This window comes from Lontra canadensis, unplaced genomic scaffold (genome assembly GCF_010015895.1).
Source record: "Lontra canadensis isolate GAN:19392208 unplaced genomic scaffold, GSC_riverotter_1.0 scaffold36, whole genome shotgun sequence".
Classification (NCBI taxonomy): domain Eukaryota; kingdom Metazoa; phylum Chordata; class Mammalia; order Carnivora; family Mustelidae; genus Lontra; species Lontra canadensis.
The window spans coordinates 2,976,471-2,998,395 of record NW_022631030.1 but is presented as its reverse complement, the minus strand read 5'-3'; the positions used below and the strand labels follow the sequence as shown (position 1 = coordinate 2,998,395).

Genomic DNA, 21,925 nt, shown 5'->3' with positions numbered 1-21,925 from the left:
ACCGCCCGGTTAAGGCCAGACTGAAGGCCAAGATACTGCTGGGGTTTGCCTAGAGATCGGGGTGCTGGGCGAGAGGTGGCCTCTGAATCGTGGACAAAGTAGTTGAGTTTCTCAGGCCGATGGGGCCCACTGGGTGACAGGCCAAGGATGGTCTAGGTTGGTTAACCCCTTGTTCCCTGCTCAGCACCCTCTCCTCCCACTTTAGCAAGAAGCTGGTCTCCCCTTCAAAACTACCCCCCACCAAACCCCAGTCTCCCTCTCCCCAGGCTCTTCCTGCCTCCCTCCGCCCCCGCAGGCTGGCTGGCTCGCAGCTTTAATTACATTAATATTAAAAATACATAAGGTGAGGAGCGGCAGCTTTCTCTCTCGCTAGTTCTCTCTCCGCCCCCCCCCACCCCCTTTCCATTTTGTCAGGCGAGAAAGCACAGGATGGAGCTCCTGCACACTCTTGCCCAGCTTTGTCCTCAACCCTGCACTCCCCACAGTCCCCCACTTCGTTCAGAGTAGCCCATTCCCCAGGAGTGGCTGTCCCTTAGCAAGTACCTGAAGGACGCAGCCCTCCCCCTTCCAGAAGCCTGGCATTAATAAATGAAGCCCCAGCTATTTGATAGGGAGGAAGCAGATGGGGGTTGGGGGGACAGGTGGAGAAAGGCCCAGAAGGCTACAGGACAGGCTGAGGAGCAAAACCCTTCCCAACTTGAGAAGGAAGTTGCCACTGGCCCTGGGCCTGAGGGGAGGCTGGAGGTGTCAGGTGAGCTGGCTCCTTAGTGGCCTTTGCGGCCCTGCCATTCGGAGGCTCCAGCATCTGTGTCGGGCGCCAGGGCGACTCGCCAGACAGGCCTTTCTTTTCCTACGTGCCTTAATTGGGTCTTAGGTGCCAGGCTGGTCCCCGGGGCCTGTTCTGCTTGGGGTGGCGCGGCGGTGGGGGCTGAGATAGAGGCGGCTGGGAGAGATGGGATGCGGGGAGCGCAGGGACGATGGGGTTTGGTGTATTTTCTCTCTCCTTGCCAGTCACCCCCACGGCACCAAGAAAAATGTAAATGTGAGTGTTCGAGCCTGTTACAGAAAACAATATCCTCTTGCAATAATTTGTACGTCCATCTGTGAGGAGCGGGAGGAGGCAGAGAGAGAGAGAGAAGAAAACAAGATGGGATAGAGCGTCCTCTGGATGGAATTAAGCGGTTATTGAATGTGTTTTAAGCTTCTGTTATTTCCATTCCTCTCGAAATACCTTTTTTTGATGAAGCCTGAGCTCAGACCGATTCCCCAGAACTGAACCGGGAAGGTGTTTTAATAATCGGTTATCGAGTCTCCAATAGCTGTCTTATTATTGTCAAAACAAATCCGGGTTCGGGCAGCCAGATGAACCCCAGTGAGGCTCTCTGTTGTTCCATCCAGCGGGCCAGCATCTGTGTTGCCTGCATTTGCATTTTTACTGTGTAAAAGAACAAGCTTCCCCGGCACTAAAATTCCCGTTTTCTAAAAGCCAAAATAATGGGTTGCATTGATTTTTTTTTTTTTTTTCCCATTTCCCACCCCAGCCTCTCGGACGGGGACTCATGGTTCTTCTCTCTTGAGAAGACCGAATTAAAAGGCTTCGTCAAGCCATTAAGAAAATCTCTAACACTCTGTTCGGTGTCTAATTGGAAGTGTGTCGGGGGGGGGGTTGTGTGTGGGGAGACGCTGGGGGAAGGTGTTTTGAAAATCTTGAAACGGCAGACACAACTTCGGGGAAGCAGGTGAAGGCCCCGTGAGCCCGGGGAGGGGGCGGGTGGGCAGAGAGGCCCTGGTTGCTGGAAAAACATGCAGGAGAATGGAATTGCCATCATGCCCGACAAACCTCTCAGATGCTTCGTGTTTCTGGGCATCAAAGTCAGCTGCCTTTAATATATCTCAGCAGCAGAATGGGGAGCTCAATTAGAAACAAAAAGCAAGTAAGCGGTTGACCCAAAGGCAGTGGTTAAGTTGAGCAGATCCCGGGAGACTGGCTGGAGAGGCTTGTTTTTCTTAGATTGGGGAACCGGGAGGAGGTGGGCAAGCAAAGGGCCATTTGGCCCAGCAGTGCTTTGCTAAACAAGCCCCCAAACAGCCTGGGAGCCCCCAGACGCAGGGTGGGAGTCTGCCCCAGAGCACCTCTTGGACCGCTGGCCTTTGACAGAGGGGTGCAGACCTCAAGCCCTGCTTGCCGTCTCTGTGTCTTCAGGAGCTCCATCTCTGTCCCTTGCTCCATCCCCTACTCAGCCTGGGGAAGGTGGATTTTATTTGTGGATGAATTAAAGGGGAGGGTGGATGTTCAGAGAGCTTTTTTTCAGGGGTAGGGTTACCAGGCTGAGAGATTCTTACCTCCCACATGATATTGAAGAGGTGTTTCTTGGAGACATTCGAAGCAGTCAAGAGGCAGAGCCCCCCAGCTCCCAAAGTGCTTTCTCAGCCCCTGCCCCGGTAGATCTGGCCGGGACCCAGGTGCCTGAATGGGGTGAGCCACAGGCAGCAAGAGATGGCAGAGTGCCAGGAACCCAAGGGCAGGCCCTAGATTTGCATATGATTTGCATACAGATTTGCATGCTGACCTAGCCAGGCCAAGAGCCTGGCCCTCTCTGTGCTAGTAGCCTCTCCTCAGGCACTTTTTCCTGGCCTGGCATGGGGGGTGGGGCAGGAGCAGGAAGAAGGGCTGGTGTTTTGGGTAGTGCTTCTCTCCTGCCTCGGAGCTTGAGGCCTACGGGGGCTCAGGGCTGAGCTCACCTGCTAAGGCAGCCTGGAGCTTGCTGTTGGGCTAAGATGAGTGGTAATTGGCCGAGACACCCTAAGGCAGACAAGCCTGGGGTGTGGGTTGTCCCTCTTGTGCTGCAGGAAGAAGAGGGTTGAAGAGTGGGGGCACTCGGGCAATGGGGATCCAGGGCCAACCCTAGATTTCTGGGGCATGTGCCCTCAGAGTGGAGGAAGCTGGGTGCTTGGGGCTGTGGTCAGTAGTGGGAGAAGCAGCAACTGATGGGAGAGGTGTGATGGGACTTCCAGCTCTGGAGGGGCGTTGTGGTCTTTGAGAGATGAGGTAGGGCCCCTGGGGTGCTTATCCTAACATTGCTAAGTCTGGGTCAGTGGGAAGGCAGCACGGCCGTCTTGGAGGGAAGTTGTGGAGTACTGCTTGGGGAGCAAACATTCAGGGCAGCTGGAGTGCTCCTCCTTCCCAGGGAGCCAGCTGGGACGCCTGCAGTGGGAATGTGGCTTCCAGAATGGTTTTGTCTGCATTTCCGGGGCAGGAGCAAATCCTGCCCTGGCAGGTGCAGCTCCAAGGCCTCCCAGAGGTTTTTTCCTTTTTTTTTTTTCTGCATATCTAATGATCCAGGAGGGCCCTGGCATGGGTAGAGCCTGGGGGAGGGCTGGAGGTAGAGAGGGGAGAGTCAGCAGGCAGAGCTTCAAGTCGCTCCATGCCTAGTTCTTTCAATCCGAGCCTTTTATATATTGGGGTTGTAAAGAGAAAAAAGGTGGCAGCTCGCTGGTGTGGTGGAAATTCAGAGTCAAAGCAAACCCTCCATTCATATCCCAGCTCCGCACTTACTAGGTATGTGTCTTCGGGTCTCTCTGAGTCTTTCTCCAGCTATTAATTGGTGTTAAGGGCGATAGCACATATAAGATAGTGAGAATGTAGTTGGTACTCAATAAATGCTAGACCTCTTCTTTTTTCCTGCACTGCTCCCACCTTCCTCCCTCTGCCCTTACCTCCGAATAGATCATCAAGTCCTGTCCTGAGTAGTTGAACCAGTCAGCTGCAGTTTTGGCCAGACCAACTGACTTAGACCTATAGCAGTAAGACTGTGGGGTGGCCGGGACAGGGGACATTGCTGCTTCCTCCTGCCACCTCGCCCGGGAACCTGCAGGACCCATTCTCAGCGAGACAGCTGTGTCCCTGGGGAACCCAACACACTCCCTTTCCCCAGCTATAGCTAAGCCACCAGAGGAAAAGAGATGAGGGCAGAGGTTGGCTCTGGACTTGGATATGAGGGGGAGGCAAAGGCTAGTTGCGCACCTGCCAAATGAAGGACAGGCTTGGTTGTAAATCTCTACCATAGATGGACAGAATATGCACTATCTTGGATTTAATGCCATGACACCTGTATAAATGGGTTATGCAGGGTGAGCCCCATCCCTTGTAGCTGGATAGATTTCTGTGTCTCTCTGCTGGGATGAGCCTTGCTTTTTTTGCAGGTAGTTTTGTGTATAGAGAACACCCCTGATAGCCCATGACCTTGGGGGTCCCTGGAACCACTTCTCCCTTTATGACCCAGTCAGCCAGAGCAAAGCCACGTAAGACCCAGAGGTCGAGGGCTGCCCATGTCAGCATGTGGTCTGTGGGTCCACGACTGCAGGAGTGGTTTGGGGCCACAGCAGCCTGTGTGGCCTGCTTAACAGATGTTTGCTCTGTGCTGCCTTAGCCTTGGGTACCACCCCTGCCATCCAGCTGCTACTCCCCTCATCCGTTCAGACCCACCTCCCCCATGCCCTTGCTCTCCCTGATGCTCACAGTGACAGTTTCCAAGGTCACCACCATCTTCATTAAGAATGGGGTTATTCAAATGCTGGTTGCATATCCATTATGCGTGTGCGTGTATGTGTTTGTGTTGGAAAGAAGGTTGTGGGCCTACATGGCAAAGCTCAGCCTGATTTCAGCAAGTTACCTAAGAGTTCCTATACCTCCATTTCATCATCTGTAAAGTGGGGAAAATAACGGCACCCTGACTGTTCCACGGGGCACCTGTTATTATGTGTGTGCAAGAAGGATAAGGGGCCTATCATCGTGTGTCGTGTGACAACGCGTTGTAAACCAAACAGGGCAACCTGTGAACACACGTGTAAAAACCACAGTAAAACTCTTCTAGCCTTATAAATCCTTTGCTGAAATGTGAGGTATAATTACTGTCCCTTCATCAGACAAGAACAACCAAGGTCTCCCAGCTGTGTGTGGCTGTCTCCCTGCTCCTGGGCCCCGCACGTATAGCAATGTGGGCAACAGCAGATGAGGCCCAGACAGGCTGGCAATTGTTCTCTTCGAGTTGACTTGGCCTGTAGTTGCCCCTGTGGCCCCAGGGGGCTGTGGGGGAGGGAAGCACCTACCTCTGCTCGCTCCCCAGGTCCAAAGATGCGGGGTTATCCCATAGTCCTCTGGACACAGTCTGCAAAGGTGATTCTCACTGCTGGGAATCCCCAGTCCCTTGTGGGAAGAGCAGTAGCCATAGAGTCCTACCTGTGTGACCTCATCTGAGGTGACAATCAGCACCAGAATCGAGGCCCTGAGAACACGGCCTAGTCAGGGTTGTGACCACTTTGCTTCTGGGATGCCCCCCTGAGCCATGGGGTCTACGGGTCTCAGGTCTCAGGACCTGCTTTTGGGGAGTGAGAGAGAGATCTGATGACTGTCACGGGCAGAAGTCCTCAAGGTTGGAAGGCACCTTTGAGGACACAAGCTGTCCCCTCATTCCTCTGCTCCGGCGCTTCCGGGCACAGAAAACACCTTCCTCTGAAGGCAGCCTGTTCTGGCCACATGGTTCTGACTATCACAGAGGTCATCCTCCGAATCCGCCGAGAAGTCTGGGTCTTGGGCCTTTTGCTCCTGGGCCCTGGTTCTGCCTTTTAGGCCACAGGGATGCCAGTGAAGCCCTCTTCCGTGTGACAGTGCTGTGACCATCTGCAGACAGATGTCTGTCACGGAGGCCACTTCTGCAGGCACCCAGCTCCCCTGCTTGCTCTCCTGCTCCCCCATTAATGTCTTGGCCTTTCCTCACGAGCCCCCCATTCCTGCGTTGCTGGGCTCTACAGGCGGGGTGGCCAGAATTCCAAGAGCAGTAGAGACCGAGTGGGGACTGGCGAGCTGTGTACCTGGGGTGAATTCCTGTGCCCCTCTGGGCCTCAGGCTCCCCATCTGTAAATGAAGGAGATTGGACAAAATAATCTCTTAAATCCCTCAAGCGTTAACATTCTAAATCAAGGACTCTATAGGGACAACTGTGCTGTCTGAGCCACCTCCCTAGAAAGACCTTCTGGCCGTGAGGGCCCTTCCCCTCCCAGGGCCTGTCGGCCAGGGGCTGGGAGATCAAAGAGTCTGTTTGGCTGTCAGCTGTTGGCTCATAACTCCTGGAGCCGGTGGTGAGGGGCCTTGTAGGTGGAAGGACGACTGATCTTTACTAGGTCTTACAGGTTTCTGGTTGCCAGTTATAGGAACTATGTTTATGCTGAGAATCGTTAAAAACAAAACCAAAAAAACCCTTTGGGTTTTGGGAAGGTGGAGGACTTGGGCATTTGGAGCCATCCTGCTCATCGGGATAGGACGGCTTTCCTAGGGAAATTTGCAGACAGAGACTTTCTGGTCATCTCCAGGACTAGGGTAGGGGTTGCTGGCATTCAGCTGTGAGAGGGTGTCCCAGGGATGAGATGTTGGAAAGCCGGGACAATCCCAAGTACATAAGAAATGTCATACCCCAAACTGCTCTCCTTCACCAGAAACCCCCGTCATAGTGTGTGCACGCCCTGGAGACGGTCTGAATCTAGAATGTGATGTGCTCATTGAGAAATGCAGCTATGGCTAGTGTGTGAACACACTGAGATTACTTGACCTAATATCCTGCTTTCTTTTCTTTTCTTCTCTCCTTCCTTCCTTCCTTCCTTCCTTTAAGTTTCAGAGGTAGAATTGAGTGATTCCCCATTTGCATATAACACCCAGGTTCATTCCACCAACTCACCTCCTGTTTCCTTATCTGTAAAATGGGGTCTTGGGCAGTAGCTACCTTAGAGGTGGTTGTACGGGTTAAATGCACTGTAGTGCCGGGCAAGGACTGCTCACAGTGCCTGGCACAAGATAATGTTACAGAGAAATGGTGATGGTAAGCGGTGGGGCAGGTGTGTTAGGTTTGGGGGAATCATGGGACTTGGTCTGGGCTGCTCGGTCTTGTCCTGGGGCAAGTTCCAACTCAGAGGGCCTGTAAATGCTCTGACACCGTCTGGGGAGACTCACCCATCTCCTCCCCAGGGTCTAGCCTCGGGATGTCTCGAAGGTGTGAACACACGGGAAGCAGATTTTTTGATGAAGGAATAAGACACTGTCTCCCGGGTCCTGACCCGGGTGTTAGATGGACAGGGCGGTTAGAGGGCGGTTGTGCTGAGGTCCCATTGGTGGATTCCCTCTGGACCCAGTTTTTCCAACTGTGGGATACAAACAGAGTGAGGACAAATAATCTGTCTTGTGTGAAAACCTTTGTATGCAAATGCAGCGTGGTAATGAATTTGGCAAATTAACCCTAGAAACTCACCAGGCCAGATCTGCATTAAAAAAAATACTCTGTGTGAGGCCTGGGGGCAGCAGCATGCGGCCATTGCAATGTTTTGTTGCTATTGATCGCACCACTATTATTTTATTAACTCTATCACCGAATTAAGTTAATTAACATGGTGCTAAGGCCCCCGTCTGCCAAGCCCTTGAAAACCGGCTATTGTTGGAAAAGGTGATATGGAAGTCTGGGGTGGCCAATCTTCTTCTCTCTAGGGAGTGTTACTCTGACTTGTAGACAGAGGACCACATGCATCAGAAATAGTTTCCAGGCCCTCCGTGAACCTGTTGGGTAAGGATCCGCATTTTTAACCAGCCCTCCAGCTGATCATACATCATGACGTCCGAGAACTGTCTTTAGTAGCTGTCGCTCGTGTGGTAGGTGAGAGGTAAGTATTTGCGGTGGGATATTTACTCCACAAATAACCGCTTGCCTGTTAAGATAATACTCCTAATAATAGCAACAAATACATACATGTTGCTAGGCACTCAGATTCCAGAAAATGTCCTTTACATGAACGCATCCAACCTAACAATCCTTGAGGTCACCCCCATTTGATGGATGGGGAAACTAAGGCACGCAGAGGTGAGGTTATCTTGCTTATAAGTGACAGAGCCTGGATTCAAACTCAGGGAGCCTGGCTCCAGAGTCTTGGCCTTGAACCACTGTGCAAAGTGCCGGGAGCCGTGAAGCCCAGGGAATAGAGTGGTGACTGGGATAGGAGCTCACAGCCCTGACCGCTTCCCCTGCCCTTGTGGCCCTGGGACCCACTTGCTGTGCGCAGGTGTGGACACCCCCTTGCCGGCTCTTGCCCATCTCTGGGGGGCGGGTTGCAGGTCCAGCCCTGACAAATGCTCCTGGTTGAAAAGTCCAGTGAATGAGATGAGTAAATATTGTAAAGGAAGAGAACAAAATGACTCACTTCTCCCAGTGGAGGCGGTGAGGTGTTAATATTTTAGATCCCTTGGGTTGTCATTGGTGATGACTGGGGATGACGACATGGGGGTACTTCAGTGTCCACCTGGGTGGAAGCCCCAGTGGGCCAGACACCCCCAGCCCAGTCCAGGCCAGCAGGGTGTGGGCCCATGGGTGTCCAATACACAGGGTATCAAGTTTCCTTTGCCCAACTAATCTGGATGGCCAGACGGCGGGAGGGCCAGCGCTGGAGTTGATGTGATGGGTATTTAGGTTTCTGTGGTGACCCTGGGGGCAGCCCAAATGCCTCGGGGAGATTTCTGGTTTAAAAATATTACGCTGCTATTTCTACGCTTCTAATCTCCCAGCGATTTGGAGCCTGTTTTCTGAAACACAGCATTGGGGCGGTGTTCCACATTAAACGGCAGAGAAGATTAAATGGGTTTAAGTCTGGGCGTCTGTCACATCACATCCAAGCCCATAACTTCCATTTTCTATTAAAAATCCATTTCAGGGGCGTCTGGGTGGCTCAGTGGGTTAAAGCCTCTGCCTTCGGCTCAGGTCATGATCCCAGGGTCCTGGGATCGAGCCCCGCATCGGGCTCTCTGCTCAGCGGAGAGTCTGCTTCCTCCTATCTCTCTCTGCCTGCTCCTCTGCCTACTTGTGATCTCTGTCTGTCAAATAAATAAATAAAATCTTTAAAAAAAAAAAATCCATTTCCCCCTTTGACCAGAAGAAGCTTTGCTGTTGATCTGAATGTCTCTTTATCTATGAAGTGTTCCCCCCTCCTCTCGTTCTCTCTGTAAATATGCCTGCTTCTGTCTGCAGAGAAGAAAGAGCTGGGCAGGGGGGCGGTGGGGGGAGCCGCTGAGATTTGAGGGGGACGTAGGAGTTTTCTGTGTGAGGATGTGGTTTCCAAACTGGGACTGGCTTCCAGAGAAGAAGTTGGGGGGCCCTCCTAAGGCCCCAAACTTTGAACTCTCCAGCATTTAGACAGAAAACACTCGGGCTGGGGACCTGACGGACCTTGACTGAGGGATGGCTCTGCCTCCCTCGAGCTATACAGTCTCCCCATGAGCCTCTCTTTCTTTACTGATAAAATGAGACTAACAGGACCACCTTAGACCTTTGTGTGAGGGTTAAGTGAGAGAATGTTCTGGAAGCATGCAAGCAAGCCCAGTAAGGTCAAGATGAAGTTAGGCCCAGGGCTGCAAGAACCTGCAGGAACCCAGTCACCAAGCCCGCAAACTGCATCACCATTGCCTTCTACTGCAGAGGGGCCAACACGCCAATCCAGGTGTTTCTGCCTCTTCTCCCCAAGCCCAGCTGGCACTCCCGCCTGGAAGGTTTCTGTGGGGTCACCCAAACATGCGGTCTCCTGGTTGCCACAGAGGCCTTGTTCAGGCTGGTCTCTTTGTGGGAGTGCCTTCGTTTAGATCTTCCTTCCAGGCTCAGCTGGAGCTCCCCCATGCCCAGTTGTCCCCTAGCGGCCAACTAACTTGCATGTTCCCTCAAGAGGGCTCATCTCAGAATTGGTACTTTCCATGCACATCCCCCAGGGCTTGGGGCTAACCTTCCCTATTCTCCATCTCCTTTACCAGCTCCTGGAAAGGTGGTGTCTCCCACCCATGGCTGTGGTTCTGCTGAGCGTGTGTCTGGTGCTCCCTAAACATCCCCGGAAAGAATAGGACTTTTCCGGTCCCCCGGGGTCCGAAGGGACCTGGGGAAGGGAGTCTGAAAGGATGCGGGAGTCAGCTGAGAGGAAGTAGGAGTGGAAGAGGGTCTTGGGTTCTGCAGGTTTGCAGAGTGGTGCTGTGCCCTGGTCACCTTTGCAGGAACCGTGGGCACACTGGACCCCCTGGAGGTCGCGGGGATGCAAATAGCAGTCCTGTCCCTCTTAGTCACACATCCTCTCTGTGGGGAACCAAATTCTTCCACATTTTCTTTTCCCTGCTTTGCAGTCCTGGAGGGCAGGTAAGATGGTGCAGTCCCTGTCTTTTTGACTGAGGACATGGAGGCTCAGAAAGGCTGGTGGCTTGCCTGAGGTCACACAGCAGGTCCGTGGTGAGCTCCGGGAGAGAAAGCAGTTCATCAGATGCCTACCAGGGCTCTGTCAATTTTACCCCACTTCTGTGCTGCTCTGAGAGCTTGCTGAAGCTTTCTCCCTGCTCTGAAGGTTCGAACAGGGGCCTGAGAAGGAGGGGAACCCCCCACCCCCATAAAGGCTGGAGTGAGGCCCTCGCTACTCCCCCTTTCATGGCTGGGTGACGCATGGCTGCTGCGGCCACTCATGGGTGCCCCTTGGGCCAAGAACCTTCATCTTGGCACGAGGCAGAGATTTGGGCTACTGGGTGGTCAGTGCCTCAGTTTCCCCTTTATAGATTTGTTCACGCCTATCTCCTGGCAGGTGGGATGAGGCTAAATTAATGTTTATTAGAGGGCTTCTGCATTCTGGGCTGACAGGTGCCTTGTGGTGGTACAGTATGGGCCTGCCGTAAGTGCGGGACGCTATTGTTTCACACCTGAGGGTGATGTTTCATAACGGCAATGCACTGTCAGAGCCCTAAGCAGAAATGAATGGTTTGTCTCATCCTCCCCTGCTCCCCCAGACTCAGAAGACAGGAGCTCACATCCCGAGGTGAGAGAAATATGAGGCTACTCACCTTTTGCTATCAATCTGCCGTTTCATCAGCCCTGACAGGTGGCTGGACAATCCCGGTCAATTCATCAATTAAATCTACCCATTTGTAGTTGTTGAGAACCCCGTGTCCTTGGCTCTGGCAGGATCCAAGGCTCAGAGTGCAGGAAGGCTGTTCTCATTGCGGCTGGGGCTCCTGGTGGCAGCAGAGGGGGCCTGGGGAAAGGGGCAGGCTCACAGGCAGGGTGGGGGGGCGGGGCGTGGCGCGGATTTCCAGCAGGGAGAGCTGGAGACTAGGACTGTGTATTTGGGGTGGAGTTGAGACGAAAGGAAGGGTGGGGAGAGGTACCCAGCCTGGGAAACCAGATTCTGTGGTTTGTCTTCAGCGAGGTTCACACAGTAGAGCGGCTCTGTCCCCGGGCCCTCAAGTAAGGGCAGGCTGGGCTCCAGTCCCAGCTCCGGCACTGACACTGTATTTCTTTGGAGAAGTTAGTTAACTTTGAGTCTTAATTTCCTTATCCGTGAGGTCAATATAACATTAATACCATCCTCTAGGGAGCCGTGAAGATTAAGTGAGATAATATCTGTAATGGGTCTAGCTCCGAACCTGACCTACAGTTAACAGTGAAAGCCGTGGTGGTGGTTCTCATTGCTGGCGGCATTATTATTACTGAGGGCTACAGCATAACCATTTTCTTACCCTGTTCTCGAATCTGATAATTCTAGAATTCCTCTCTGTCAGGAACCTTTCTCAGCTTTCCAAGTCCATTTTTCAGGCACAATGTAGAGTCTTTCTGTCCCGTGATGGATTTTTTCTCCCCTAATCCATAAAGCTACCAAGGAGAGAGTGTCTGATTAACTAGGTTGTCTCAGGAGGCATCCAGAACCCCAGAGTGATGTCCCTGCTCCCACAGGCTAAGCATTGTCTGAAATGTCAACTTCAACGATGGCCCCTCCCACAAGGAATGTGTGTGTATCTATGCGTGCAGATGTATTAATTTTGTACTTGGCCATCCAACTGTGGATGTTGGTGGCCAGGTGGAGTTTGAGGAAGGTGAAATCCACCTTTTTATTATTGCAATCATCTACTTGTACAGGAGTCAGACTCGGGGCTTAGATTTCCCGTGTCTGCCTCCCAGAGCCCTCACTCATCAGCTGTGTGGTCTTGGGTAAGTTGCTTTGATCTCCCAGGGCCTTACCTCCCTCATGCGTAGGCTGGGATGACACAGCAGTACCTACCACACAGGGTTGTTGGAATGTCGAAAGAAGCCCCATAAGTCGAGTGCTTACAACAGTGCCTGGCCTGAGAAGATGCTTCTCAGATGCTTGTTGAAGGGATCTCACTAAGGAGATCTCCCAGAAAGTGAGCAGGCCCACGGAAAGGGAGCCTGGCAAATTTGGGTGCTAAGGGAAGTCTTCCTAAGCCTTCTTTGCTGACCTGTGCAATGCTGTGATTGCATGATCTTGGACGGTACCCTAGCCACTGGGGGTGAGGCACGTTTCTGAGCTTCTGAGGGTCCCCTCACCCACCAACACTGGGGCTTTCGCCAGGGGAGGCAGTGTGAGGAGGAGGAGGGAAAGGTTAGACCACGGCCTCCTCAAGGGCCTTGCAGCCGCTAGGGGTGCGGTGTCTGGAGGGGACAGCAAATCCATTTGCTGTCAGGAGGATGCCCCTGACACCCCAGCAAGGAGCCCGCGAATGTGTTTTCCAGCACTGCTGCTAATGGCTTCATCGGAGCTCTTTATGAGATGATGTGAATTGCTCTGACCGATGAGGGTTAATCACCTCCCTCAACGAGCTGCCCCGTATATTCCCCCGGGAGGCTCGGCTCAGAGTTAAGCCAAGAGTATTAATACAGTCTGGATGCAGGCCCTCCACCTTCTCATAAAGTTGTGGAAATTGAGGTCAAGTTGGGTCCCCTGCAACGTTCTTTAAGTAAGCAGCGGAGTGGTCTGTTTGCTCCTTGGTCTTCTGGGTGGAGGAGGGGGGCTTGCAGCTGGAGACCTGGGACTGGGCCCTCTCTTCTCCGGGGCTGTCCCCACTCATTCCGAGGTGGCCCTTGTTGAGGTGGCTCCTTAGCAGGGAGGAAGGGTCGGATTCCACCATTCAGGGCTGTGGGCCATCAGGCGGGAGAGACGGAGGCCACGTGCCAGCGTGAGGGTTGCAGACAGCTGTCCTCGGGGTCAGGTGGCCCTGCCCCTGTCAGGCGGCTGCGGGCTGAGCGTGTTCTCCCGCGTGACGGGGTGCTGTGATGGGAACCCGTCAGGCAGTCAGATGCATGAGGTCTTTGCAGCCGCATCCACACCCCCCTGCCACCCCCAGTATTTTATAAGCGAAGGAGCAGGGGAACAGAGAGGGGAAGTGTCACCACAGTTGGTCCGTGTTGGGGCCAGGTTGAGAACCTGGGTGGGCCTCTTGCTTCCTGACCCAGATCTTATCCACCCACCGGAGCACTGGTCCTCATTCGGCCCTCGGGGGCTGGGCCTTTCCCAGAACGGCCTCCGCGGTGGGAGACCCTCTCAGCATCTCCTGTCGTTTTCTCTGCCCCAAGCAAGCGTCCCCCTTCCTCTTACAGCATGGTCCTGAGGCCCTTCGCCTTTCCCCTGTGTATGATAGGAAGTGCACAAAGACCCTCCCTAAGAGGGATGGGTGCACATTTCTTTCTTTTTTTTTTTTTAAAGATTTTAAAAATTTGACAGAGATCACAAGTAGGCAGAGAGGCAGGCAGAGAGAGAGGAGGAAGCAGGCTCCCTGCTGCGCAGAGAGCCCGATGCAGGGCTCGATCCCAGGACCCTGGGATCATGACCTGAGCCGAAGGCAGAGGCTTTTACCCACTGAGCCACCCAGGCGCCCCTGGGTTCAGATTTCTGTTCTGTAGCTTATTAGCTGTGCGATCTCTGGCATGTCACCTAACTACTCTCAGCCTGTAGAAGGGGATGATTAAAAAAAGAGATGATGCCGGCTCTTCTCAGGGTTGTGTGAATGAATGGAGGTCATGGTGTGAACCTGCCTGCCGTGTAGCAGGTGCTCAATAAAGGCTTATGATCCAAGCAATTTCAGCGTCTCTCCTAATGTCAACAGTGGATGCCAATAGTGGATCATGGCTTTGGACCCTTTGACCTAGAAGAGTGATGGCCAATCTCTTCTCCGTGGGCTTGGCTTGGCTTGGCATGGAAAGGGGGTTACCTTTTGCTACTCTCATGCGAGGCTGGAAGCTTCTGTGGGGCAGGAACAGTCTCCTATCTAGCATGCCAGTGGCTGGTAGCACTTAGGGGATGCTTCCTGGGTGACTGGTGTCTGAAACATGAATGGGGGTGGGCGCACACCTCAGGGGCCTGGGAGGTTATTACCAAAACGCGGATAATCCGGCCCGTCCTCTCCCCTTTCCCGCAGCTCGCCCTGAAGATGTTGGCACCAGCCTCTACTTTGTAAATGACTCCTTGCAGCAGGTGACCTTTTCCAGCTCCGTGGGGGTGGTAGTGCCCTGCCCGGCTGCAGGCTCGCCCAGCGCGGCCCTTCGATGGTACCTGGCCACGGGGGACGACATCTACGATGTGCCGCACATCCGGCATGTCCACGCCAACGGGACGCTGCAGCTCTACGCCTTCTCCCCCTCCGCCTTCAATAGCTTTATCCACGACAATGACTACTTCTGCACCGCGGAGAATGCGGCCGGCAAGATCCGGAGCCCCAACATCCGCGTCAAAGCAGGTAAGGGGCCGGCCACCTGCTCCCTGCGGGGTGGTGCTGGGGCTCCGTCTGGAGGGTGGTTATGGGGGGCAGGCAGAGGCCCCCTTCTGGGGAGACATGGGTGCCATGCTGAGGGGGTGGTGTGACAGAAGTCTGCCTCTCGGGGAGAGTTTTTGAGCCTTTTGGAATCTTAGCTCCCGGTTTACTGCGTGTCCTTAGTCAAAGAACACACTTCTCCGCGTCTGTACTTTCTCCTCCGGGAAGCTGAGGCCGGCACCTGCCCCAGTCATGGTTCCTTGAGATGGTTAACCGAGACAGCGCTCCTTTCAATCCCGGGTTCATTTCAGGGCTTGATTCTAGGAAAACACACCCAGTTGAGTTTCTTTCTTTTAAACACCCTTTTATTGAAACATCTAAAGAAAAGGGCGCATATTATAAGTAGATCACTTTGTGAATTTTCACCAGCTTTAATATCCAGATCAAGACACACAAGATCAGCACGTCAGAAGCCCACTTCATGCTCTTTTCTGTCACCATTCCCCTGGGGGAAACCATTGTCCTGACTTCTCACAATACAGGTGTTTGCCTATTTTTGTACTTTATATAAATGGAGTCCTACAGCAGGTATTTTCTCGAATCCTCTGTACACTATTGTGTTTGTGGGATTTGCCCCTGCTGCTGTGCCTTGTTGAATGGGGTCGTTCATTGTCATGGCTGTGTGGTATACTATTGTTCGACTCTACCGTGTTTGTTTATCCATTCTGCTGTTGATGGGTCTTTGAGTAGACTCTGCCTCCTGAGAACAGGCATTTAGGTAAAATTCATGACGGAAAATTTGAGCAGTGAAGCATTTTGGTCTTCGGAAGGGCCGACGGAGGCCAGGAAGTAGGGGTTTCTCAGCTGTTGTCTTTAGAGAAAATAGAAAAGCTCATTTCTCAGGTCTGGAGTCCAGGGAATGGCTTAGATCAGCTTGTCTGAATGAGGATGTCACGAAACACTTGTGTGTTGTCATCGTTTCCAAGGTGTGCCTTAAATCGTAATGAAACACTGAAGTTTGGAGAACAGTTTTCTTAGTAGAGCTTTTTTGGGTGGGAGAGGACAGGTAGCATTTTAGCTATCCCACTGTGACGGTGCCGGGCTCTGGGGTGTCATCTTTCCTGGTGAGTGTTTTGGGGGAGAAGAGGAAGCCCTCCCAACCTGCCTGCCAAGTGACGGATCCTGCAAGTTCTCTGACTTCCAGGGTCCTTCTGCCTCAGGAGTGCCTCTCACAGGCCTGAGGTTCCAAGTAGCTAGGAATGGGTGTATACAGGGGTGAGGTGGGGCGGGCGCTCTTAGTTTAAAGAGCTAGTCTTCCTCCTGTTGGCTTGCTTTGAGGGGAGATATGAGCTCTTGGAACCCAGGACCAACCCCAGGGTATCTCCTGGGGCTCCCTGTGGAACTTCTTTTCAGGACTAGGTCCTTTGCTCTGCCCCCCTCACACCACCAGGTGCTGAGCTGGGAGGCTCGAGGCTGGTGTTTGGTGCAGCTCTGGCCTCCAGCGCCTGGAGGATTGGGCTAAGAGGAAGTAACGTCCTATTTCCTGTTACGTGCCTGTCACTGGGTTAGGACGCAGTTTTCACAATAATCCCATAAAGTGTTTCTTAAAAGTGAGGAATTGAGACGAGGAGAGGGTACGTGGCTTGGCCAAGGGCCCACGGCCCGTGAGTCAGAGGTGTCACTGGAACGACGAGCAACCTTTCTGTGATGCTTCCCTGGGCCAGGCCTTCGACACGCTGCTATCACCATTGTTGTGTCCTTTTACAGACGAGGAAACTGAGGCTCTGAAGGCCAACCAGCAGGGTCGCACAGCAGCTCAGAGGAGGAGGCAGGGGCTGCTGGCCTGTTCCTCCCCTCTGGTCTCTGCCAGGGGGTGCGCCCCCAAACCCCAGTTTTTTCTACTCTTTTACTTTGCTTCCCTCCTGTGTTCAATCCCCTTGGCCTCCTGCCTGCTCCCCTCACATCCGCCGGCTGTGCCCCACTCACACCCATGGAAGGCCAGACCACTGCCCCAAAGAATAGGCAGAGCTCCTCTCCTCTCCTCTCCACTCCTCTCCTCTCCTCTCCCCTCCTCTCCTCTCCCCTCCTCTCCTCTCCTCTCCTCTCCCCTCCTCTCCTCTCCTCTCCTCTCCCCTCCTCTCCTCTCCTCTCCTCTCCTCTCCCCTCCCCTCCCCTCCCCTCCCCTCCCCTCCCCTCCCCCTTCTCTGTCTCTCCTCCCCCTCAGCTGTATCTCCTCCCCAGCATGTCACCCAGAGGCAGGGGAAGAAGAAAGGCCTGAGGAGGCTGGGCAGGGCTGGCCAGACTAGAGACACAGCCAATTAAGCGGCTCTTTATGAAGCCAGAGGGGCTGCAGGTGCACAACCAGAGGGCCTCGGGCCCTGAACATCACCCTGGCAACCGTGGCCGGGAGAGCAGGAGGGCACGCTGCCCAGGTGCCTGCTGAGGGACAAGGTCGGGAGGCAGTGGGGATCTGGATGCACCAGCAGAGGAGGGGTGGGAGGATGGAGTGAGCCCCAGAAGAGGCCAAACAGAGGAGGACAAGGCAGAGGCAGAGGCAGAGGATGGCCCTGGGCCCCACCTGCAAGGTCCAGCCAGCCCACCCACCGGACTTGACTTGTAGACGGCAGGCAGGTGACTGTGCCCCTTGAAACCAGCCCTAGGACTGAGGCAGGGGGCCTCCACTGCATGTGCCGCAGAGAAGGAAGAGCTAGTTTTTGGAATCAGGGGCAAGCCTGGGGGTCAGGCTGTAGGCAGTGTCAGGAGGTAGGAGGAAACAGTAAGGATACTTTGTTTCAGAGAATCTTGGAGACCATCCATTTTCATAGTCAATCACAGTTTTAAATATTCTCTTCCATTCTCCTTATAAACCACCAAGCCCTTCCAGAAAGTTCCATGTGTCAACTACATTTTTCCCAGGCCACCTTTCACGTTGATGTGGCACAAAATTCTGTGGTTGAGTCACAGAATGTGTGTGTCACAGTTCCTATTTTTGGCAAATGATGGTCACCATGCCCCAGCTGTTGCCACCACGGGCCCAGGAATAATGTAGGAAATCAAGTGTGGTTTCCTTAGAGGAATCCTATCGCATTTCCTTGTTACCTACATACCTACCCTCTTGCTGGATGCGATCCCAATGTTGGAATTAGGTGCTACCCCAGGCCCCTCCAATCCAATGGTTTGTTAAATACTGAAATCACAAAGGTTTGAAGTTGGACTCACGGCCTTGCAGGGGACACGGGATGTTTCTGAGGGAGCAGGGAGGAGGTTGCTCAGGCAGGAGTAAGATCACGGCAGGAACGTCTGGGCTAGTTAAATGGGAGGTGGGGGAGGAGGTGTTGCGGGGCGAGGCCTGGGGCTGCTGAGGGACCTGAGGGGGGTCTCTGTTCCCTTCTTGGGCCTCCACTCTGTCGCAGTCTTGTGACACCCCCTTTCCTCACTCCCTCATCTCTCTGCAGTTTTCAGGGAACCCTACACCGTTCGGGTGGAGGATCAAAGGTCAATGCGTGGCAACGTGGCCGTCTTCAAGTGCCTCATCCCCTCTTCAGTGCAGGAATATGTTAGCGTTGTGTCCTGGGAGAAGGACACGGTCTCCATCATCCCAGGTAAGAAGCCCTGTGGGGCCGTGGCAGGCAGGGGTGCTGCGGGGTGGGGGGAGAGATGGAGCAGAGGTGCTGAGCTGGTTGTTGAGCTGAGCTCTTGAGGTTGGTTCTGGTGACTGATTCATTCTCAGTGTTCTGGTGATGCTTTGGCCCCAAAGCGTCTCTGGTCTCGTCTTGGTATGTGGTACGTCTGTGTGGGTCAGTGAAACCCAGGTGCTGGGGGCCTCTGCTGGGTGTGCCGATGTCCCATCAGATAGAGGATGGATCCTACTCCCCCTAAAGAGTGGGACCCCCATCCTTCTGCCTCCTGGGTCTTTGCTTGCCCTTGCTCTTTGCAGTGGGAGGTGAGGCTGGGAACCCCTTTAAAGTGAAAGGCTTCAAAGTGGGGGAGGGGAGCCGGGAGCTGGCGATTGTCCGTGTTCCCGTGTGGAATGACTAGAGCTTGAGCACTGGACCAGACCTGAGTTTCCTGTGTACAAGAGTCTTTTTTTTTCTTAAGTTGGCTGAAGATCCCATTAGGATTCTAGTGGGCCTCGCCCTTGCCTGGTATTGGGGGATGAGGTTAGTACCATGTCGTAGGCTCGCCTTGTTAGAGCAAGCCTTCTGTTACTGGTTCCCTTTCCCTTCGACAGGAGGTCAGGTCTGGAAACCTTAGGAGAGGACCTCAAGTCCTCAAAATACCTCTTGGCCTCTCGTTACAAAATAGTGGGTTTTCTCCCCCCATGGCTCCAGCGTGACTGCCTTCATCTCAGCATCATGTGTGGGCTCTCCTGTTTTTTCTTCATTTCTCTGCGGAGGACCTTGGTTTTCCCATTCTGTGAAACAGGGGAACTTGGCCAGGTGCTGAGCGCCCATGCAGCCTCGATGTCCCATCGTGGGTCAGATGGAATGATTCCAGCTGCCAGGTTTCCGGGTTAGCCGGGGGAGGCAGACATCAGTGCATCACACCTGTAAAGCTGGGGTTCTTAATCCTGCTACACCCCTGAGTCCCGGTGGAGCTCTTTGAAAAACACTGGTGCTTGGGACTGACCCCAAATCAGTATCTCCGGGGGAGAACCTGTGATCAGTGTTTTTAAAGCTCTTTCCACGGTTCCGACAACCTGGCTAGAAGAGTCCATACTTCGGCTTATTTACAGCCAACACCACAGGCTACTCTTCTGGAGACGTTAATTTGTGTTTTGCTCCTGGTACCTTTTCCTTCTCTCAGTTCCAAGCAGATGGCCAGGCTGTTACTCCCGGCCTCAGAGCTCCTAGCAGGATGGGAATCCAGATCTACTTGAAGACAGCTGCTCTTCCTGCCTTTTGTAAAACCATAAGCTAATAGGAAAGGTTGGGATGGGTGTCCTGGCTGGGGAAGAGAGCTTCTGAGGACAAGGAACAAATGGGAGACAAACGAATCCCGGGGATGGGGAATGGGACTGTAGGCCACTTAGTGGGTGCAGCTGGGCAAAGCAGTTGGCCCCCACCATGGGTGGCTGTGTGTGGCTCCACGCAGTCTGGGATGGGGGCCAGTGTTCTGCGTCCAGAGGAGGCATTAGGTTCACAGCCAAGACCCAAAGCGATCATGCAGGGAGGGACAACCAGGGTGGGGAGAGACCCCAGACCTTGGCACATCCCTGTGGGAAGCCCCAGTAATGAAGACTGAAGGTCCCACTTATCCAAAAGAGTCAGACTGAAGGCACTTTGCAGAACATAAATGTGGTATTTCTTACACACTTGAGTTTATGGACTCAGAGTTATACTCATTAAAATATCATTAATTATTGGTAGTAGTATTAAATAACAATGATTATTATCTGAGTGCTTAGTATATGCCAGGCAGTGGCTAAGAAACTTTCATGTATGATCTCATTTTGTCCTCATAAAAATCCGGATGTGTATTTTTTCCCTCCACTTTAGAGAAGAGGAAACTGAGGTTCCCAGGAGTCAAGTCACTTCTTCTGGGTAATGGATCTATTAAGCAGGGGGCCAGGGCTTGAACTCGGGTCTGTTCCTTCAACCTGCGCACCCCCCCCCCCCCACAGAACTGCCTCCCTGCACCATACAAATGTGTCCAGCAGAATGTGACTCCAAGCCTTTAAATGTGTGCTCTAGATAAGGACGGCCTTGACCTCAGGGAGGGGAAGAAGGTCAACACTGGCTTTTAGGGAAGGTTTTGTGGGGTCAAGGTGGGTGCAGTGAGGAAGAGCCTGGACCCTGGCACCAGACTGTCTGGGCTGAGACCCAGCCCACTGCTTAACCAGCTGGGCAGGTCACTGGCCCCACGGTGCCTCAGTTTCCCCAACTGCAATAAAATGGGGATAATGATTGACCTACTTTATAGGGTTCAAGAAGTTAATCTATTTGGAAACATTCCGAACGCTGCCTGGTACACCTAGAACAGCTGTGGCTGTGATGATGATGATGGTGTATGCCTTTCTACTACGTCACGGGCTCCATGTCCCCCGTTAGACTGAATTTCCCAGGATGGAGCTGGCTTCTTTTCATACACACGTCTCTGGCTTCTGACACACCCACCCCCTTGCACATGCAGGGCAGGTGCTCAGTCAGTGCTCCAGGGAGCATGGGTGGATGGTTGGAACCGTTCTGAAGGAATGTGGGAACAGCACTGACGTAAGGGTGAGCGTGGTGGGTGCGGGGTGGTACGAGGTCCAGCTCAGATGGGAGAGAAGGCGGGTTTACCTGGCTCCTGTGCCTAGGAGCTGGAGGCAGGGAGCTTCCCCAACGTGACCCTTGTAGTTGGTGCTTCAGGGCTGTCTTTGATGTAAAGACACGGCTGGTGGCCCCAAAGGGCATAATTATCAGGGAAGCGGGCTTGATGCTAATCTGCAGGGCTCTGGTCAACTTTGGCTCTCTAGCACCCCTCTCTTTCCTTTAGCCTTGGAGAATTTTCCTCCCCCACCCCAACCTCCAGCACCATCCATAATCATTCTAGATCCTTCTACAGCTATGGTTTTCATCCAGGGACAGACTTCCCAAAGCACATGAATCCAACTGACACGTTCCCGGAGGAATGTGCGAGAACCAGAGACTGGAGTTTTGCTTCCTCCGGGCTCTGGATGAGAGGCCAGAACGTGGGCCGCCACGCTGCCTGCTTTAATTTTGGAAAATGCAAATTGTTTATTGTTTTTTTTTTTTTTCCCATAAAAATAGGATTCTCTGCCATCCATCTCACCCTCTACCCAGTGTGCGTGTTGTCTGGGAGGCTGGATGGCAGCTTCTCACGGTGGGGGAAGATTTAATGGTTATGGAAAGACCAAGGAGCCCTTTATTTCCCCCTGACGCCTTAGGGTCAGCTTCTGGAGCAAAGAGAAAGTGTTGACTTTGATCTCTGGGTGTGTAGGTCTGGGTTCAGATCCTCCACAGACCAGGGGGCCAACAGGGGCAGGTGCTGGTGAGCAGGGGGAGGAATGGGAGGCCTTGCGGGTTACTCAGGGCCCCAGGACACATCTCCTGGGGGAGATCAGATGCCCTGAGAGGCGGGGGCCCGAGGGGGTGAGCGTAGGCCCCTCCGAATGAGGAGCCTGCCCTTCAAGGCCTCTCTCTGAGGGGGTTTGGAAGGAATTGAAGACTTGGTGCCTAAAACAGCTCCGTGAGTTGGGTATTTGTTCCCAGGCCAGCCTTCCCGGATGTCTACACTGGGGAGGGGCAGGGGGGCCTCTCTGCTGAAACTAAGCAGCATTTTGACTGTGCTTTCCCCAGGGAGAGGCTGGAGAGACCAACATGCAAT

General features: G+C 53.5%; 1 protein-coding gene across 1 annotated transcript in view; it reads left to right on the top strand.

The window, feature by feature from the left end:
- DSCAML1 (DS cell adhesion molecule like 1) overlaps positions 1-21,925 on the top strand; it is a 338,974-nt gene that overhangs the window by 1,514 nt on the left and 315,535 nt on the right. The window contains exons 2-3 of the mRNA XM_032868593.1: positions 14,264-14,581; positions 18,052-18,198. Of these exons, the coding sequence (XP_032724484.1) occupies positions 14,264-14,581; positions 18,052-18,198 (465 nt within the window). The remainder of the gene's footprint in view (positions 1-14,263; positions 14,582-18,051; positions 18,199-21,925) is intronic.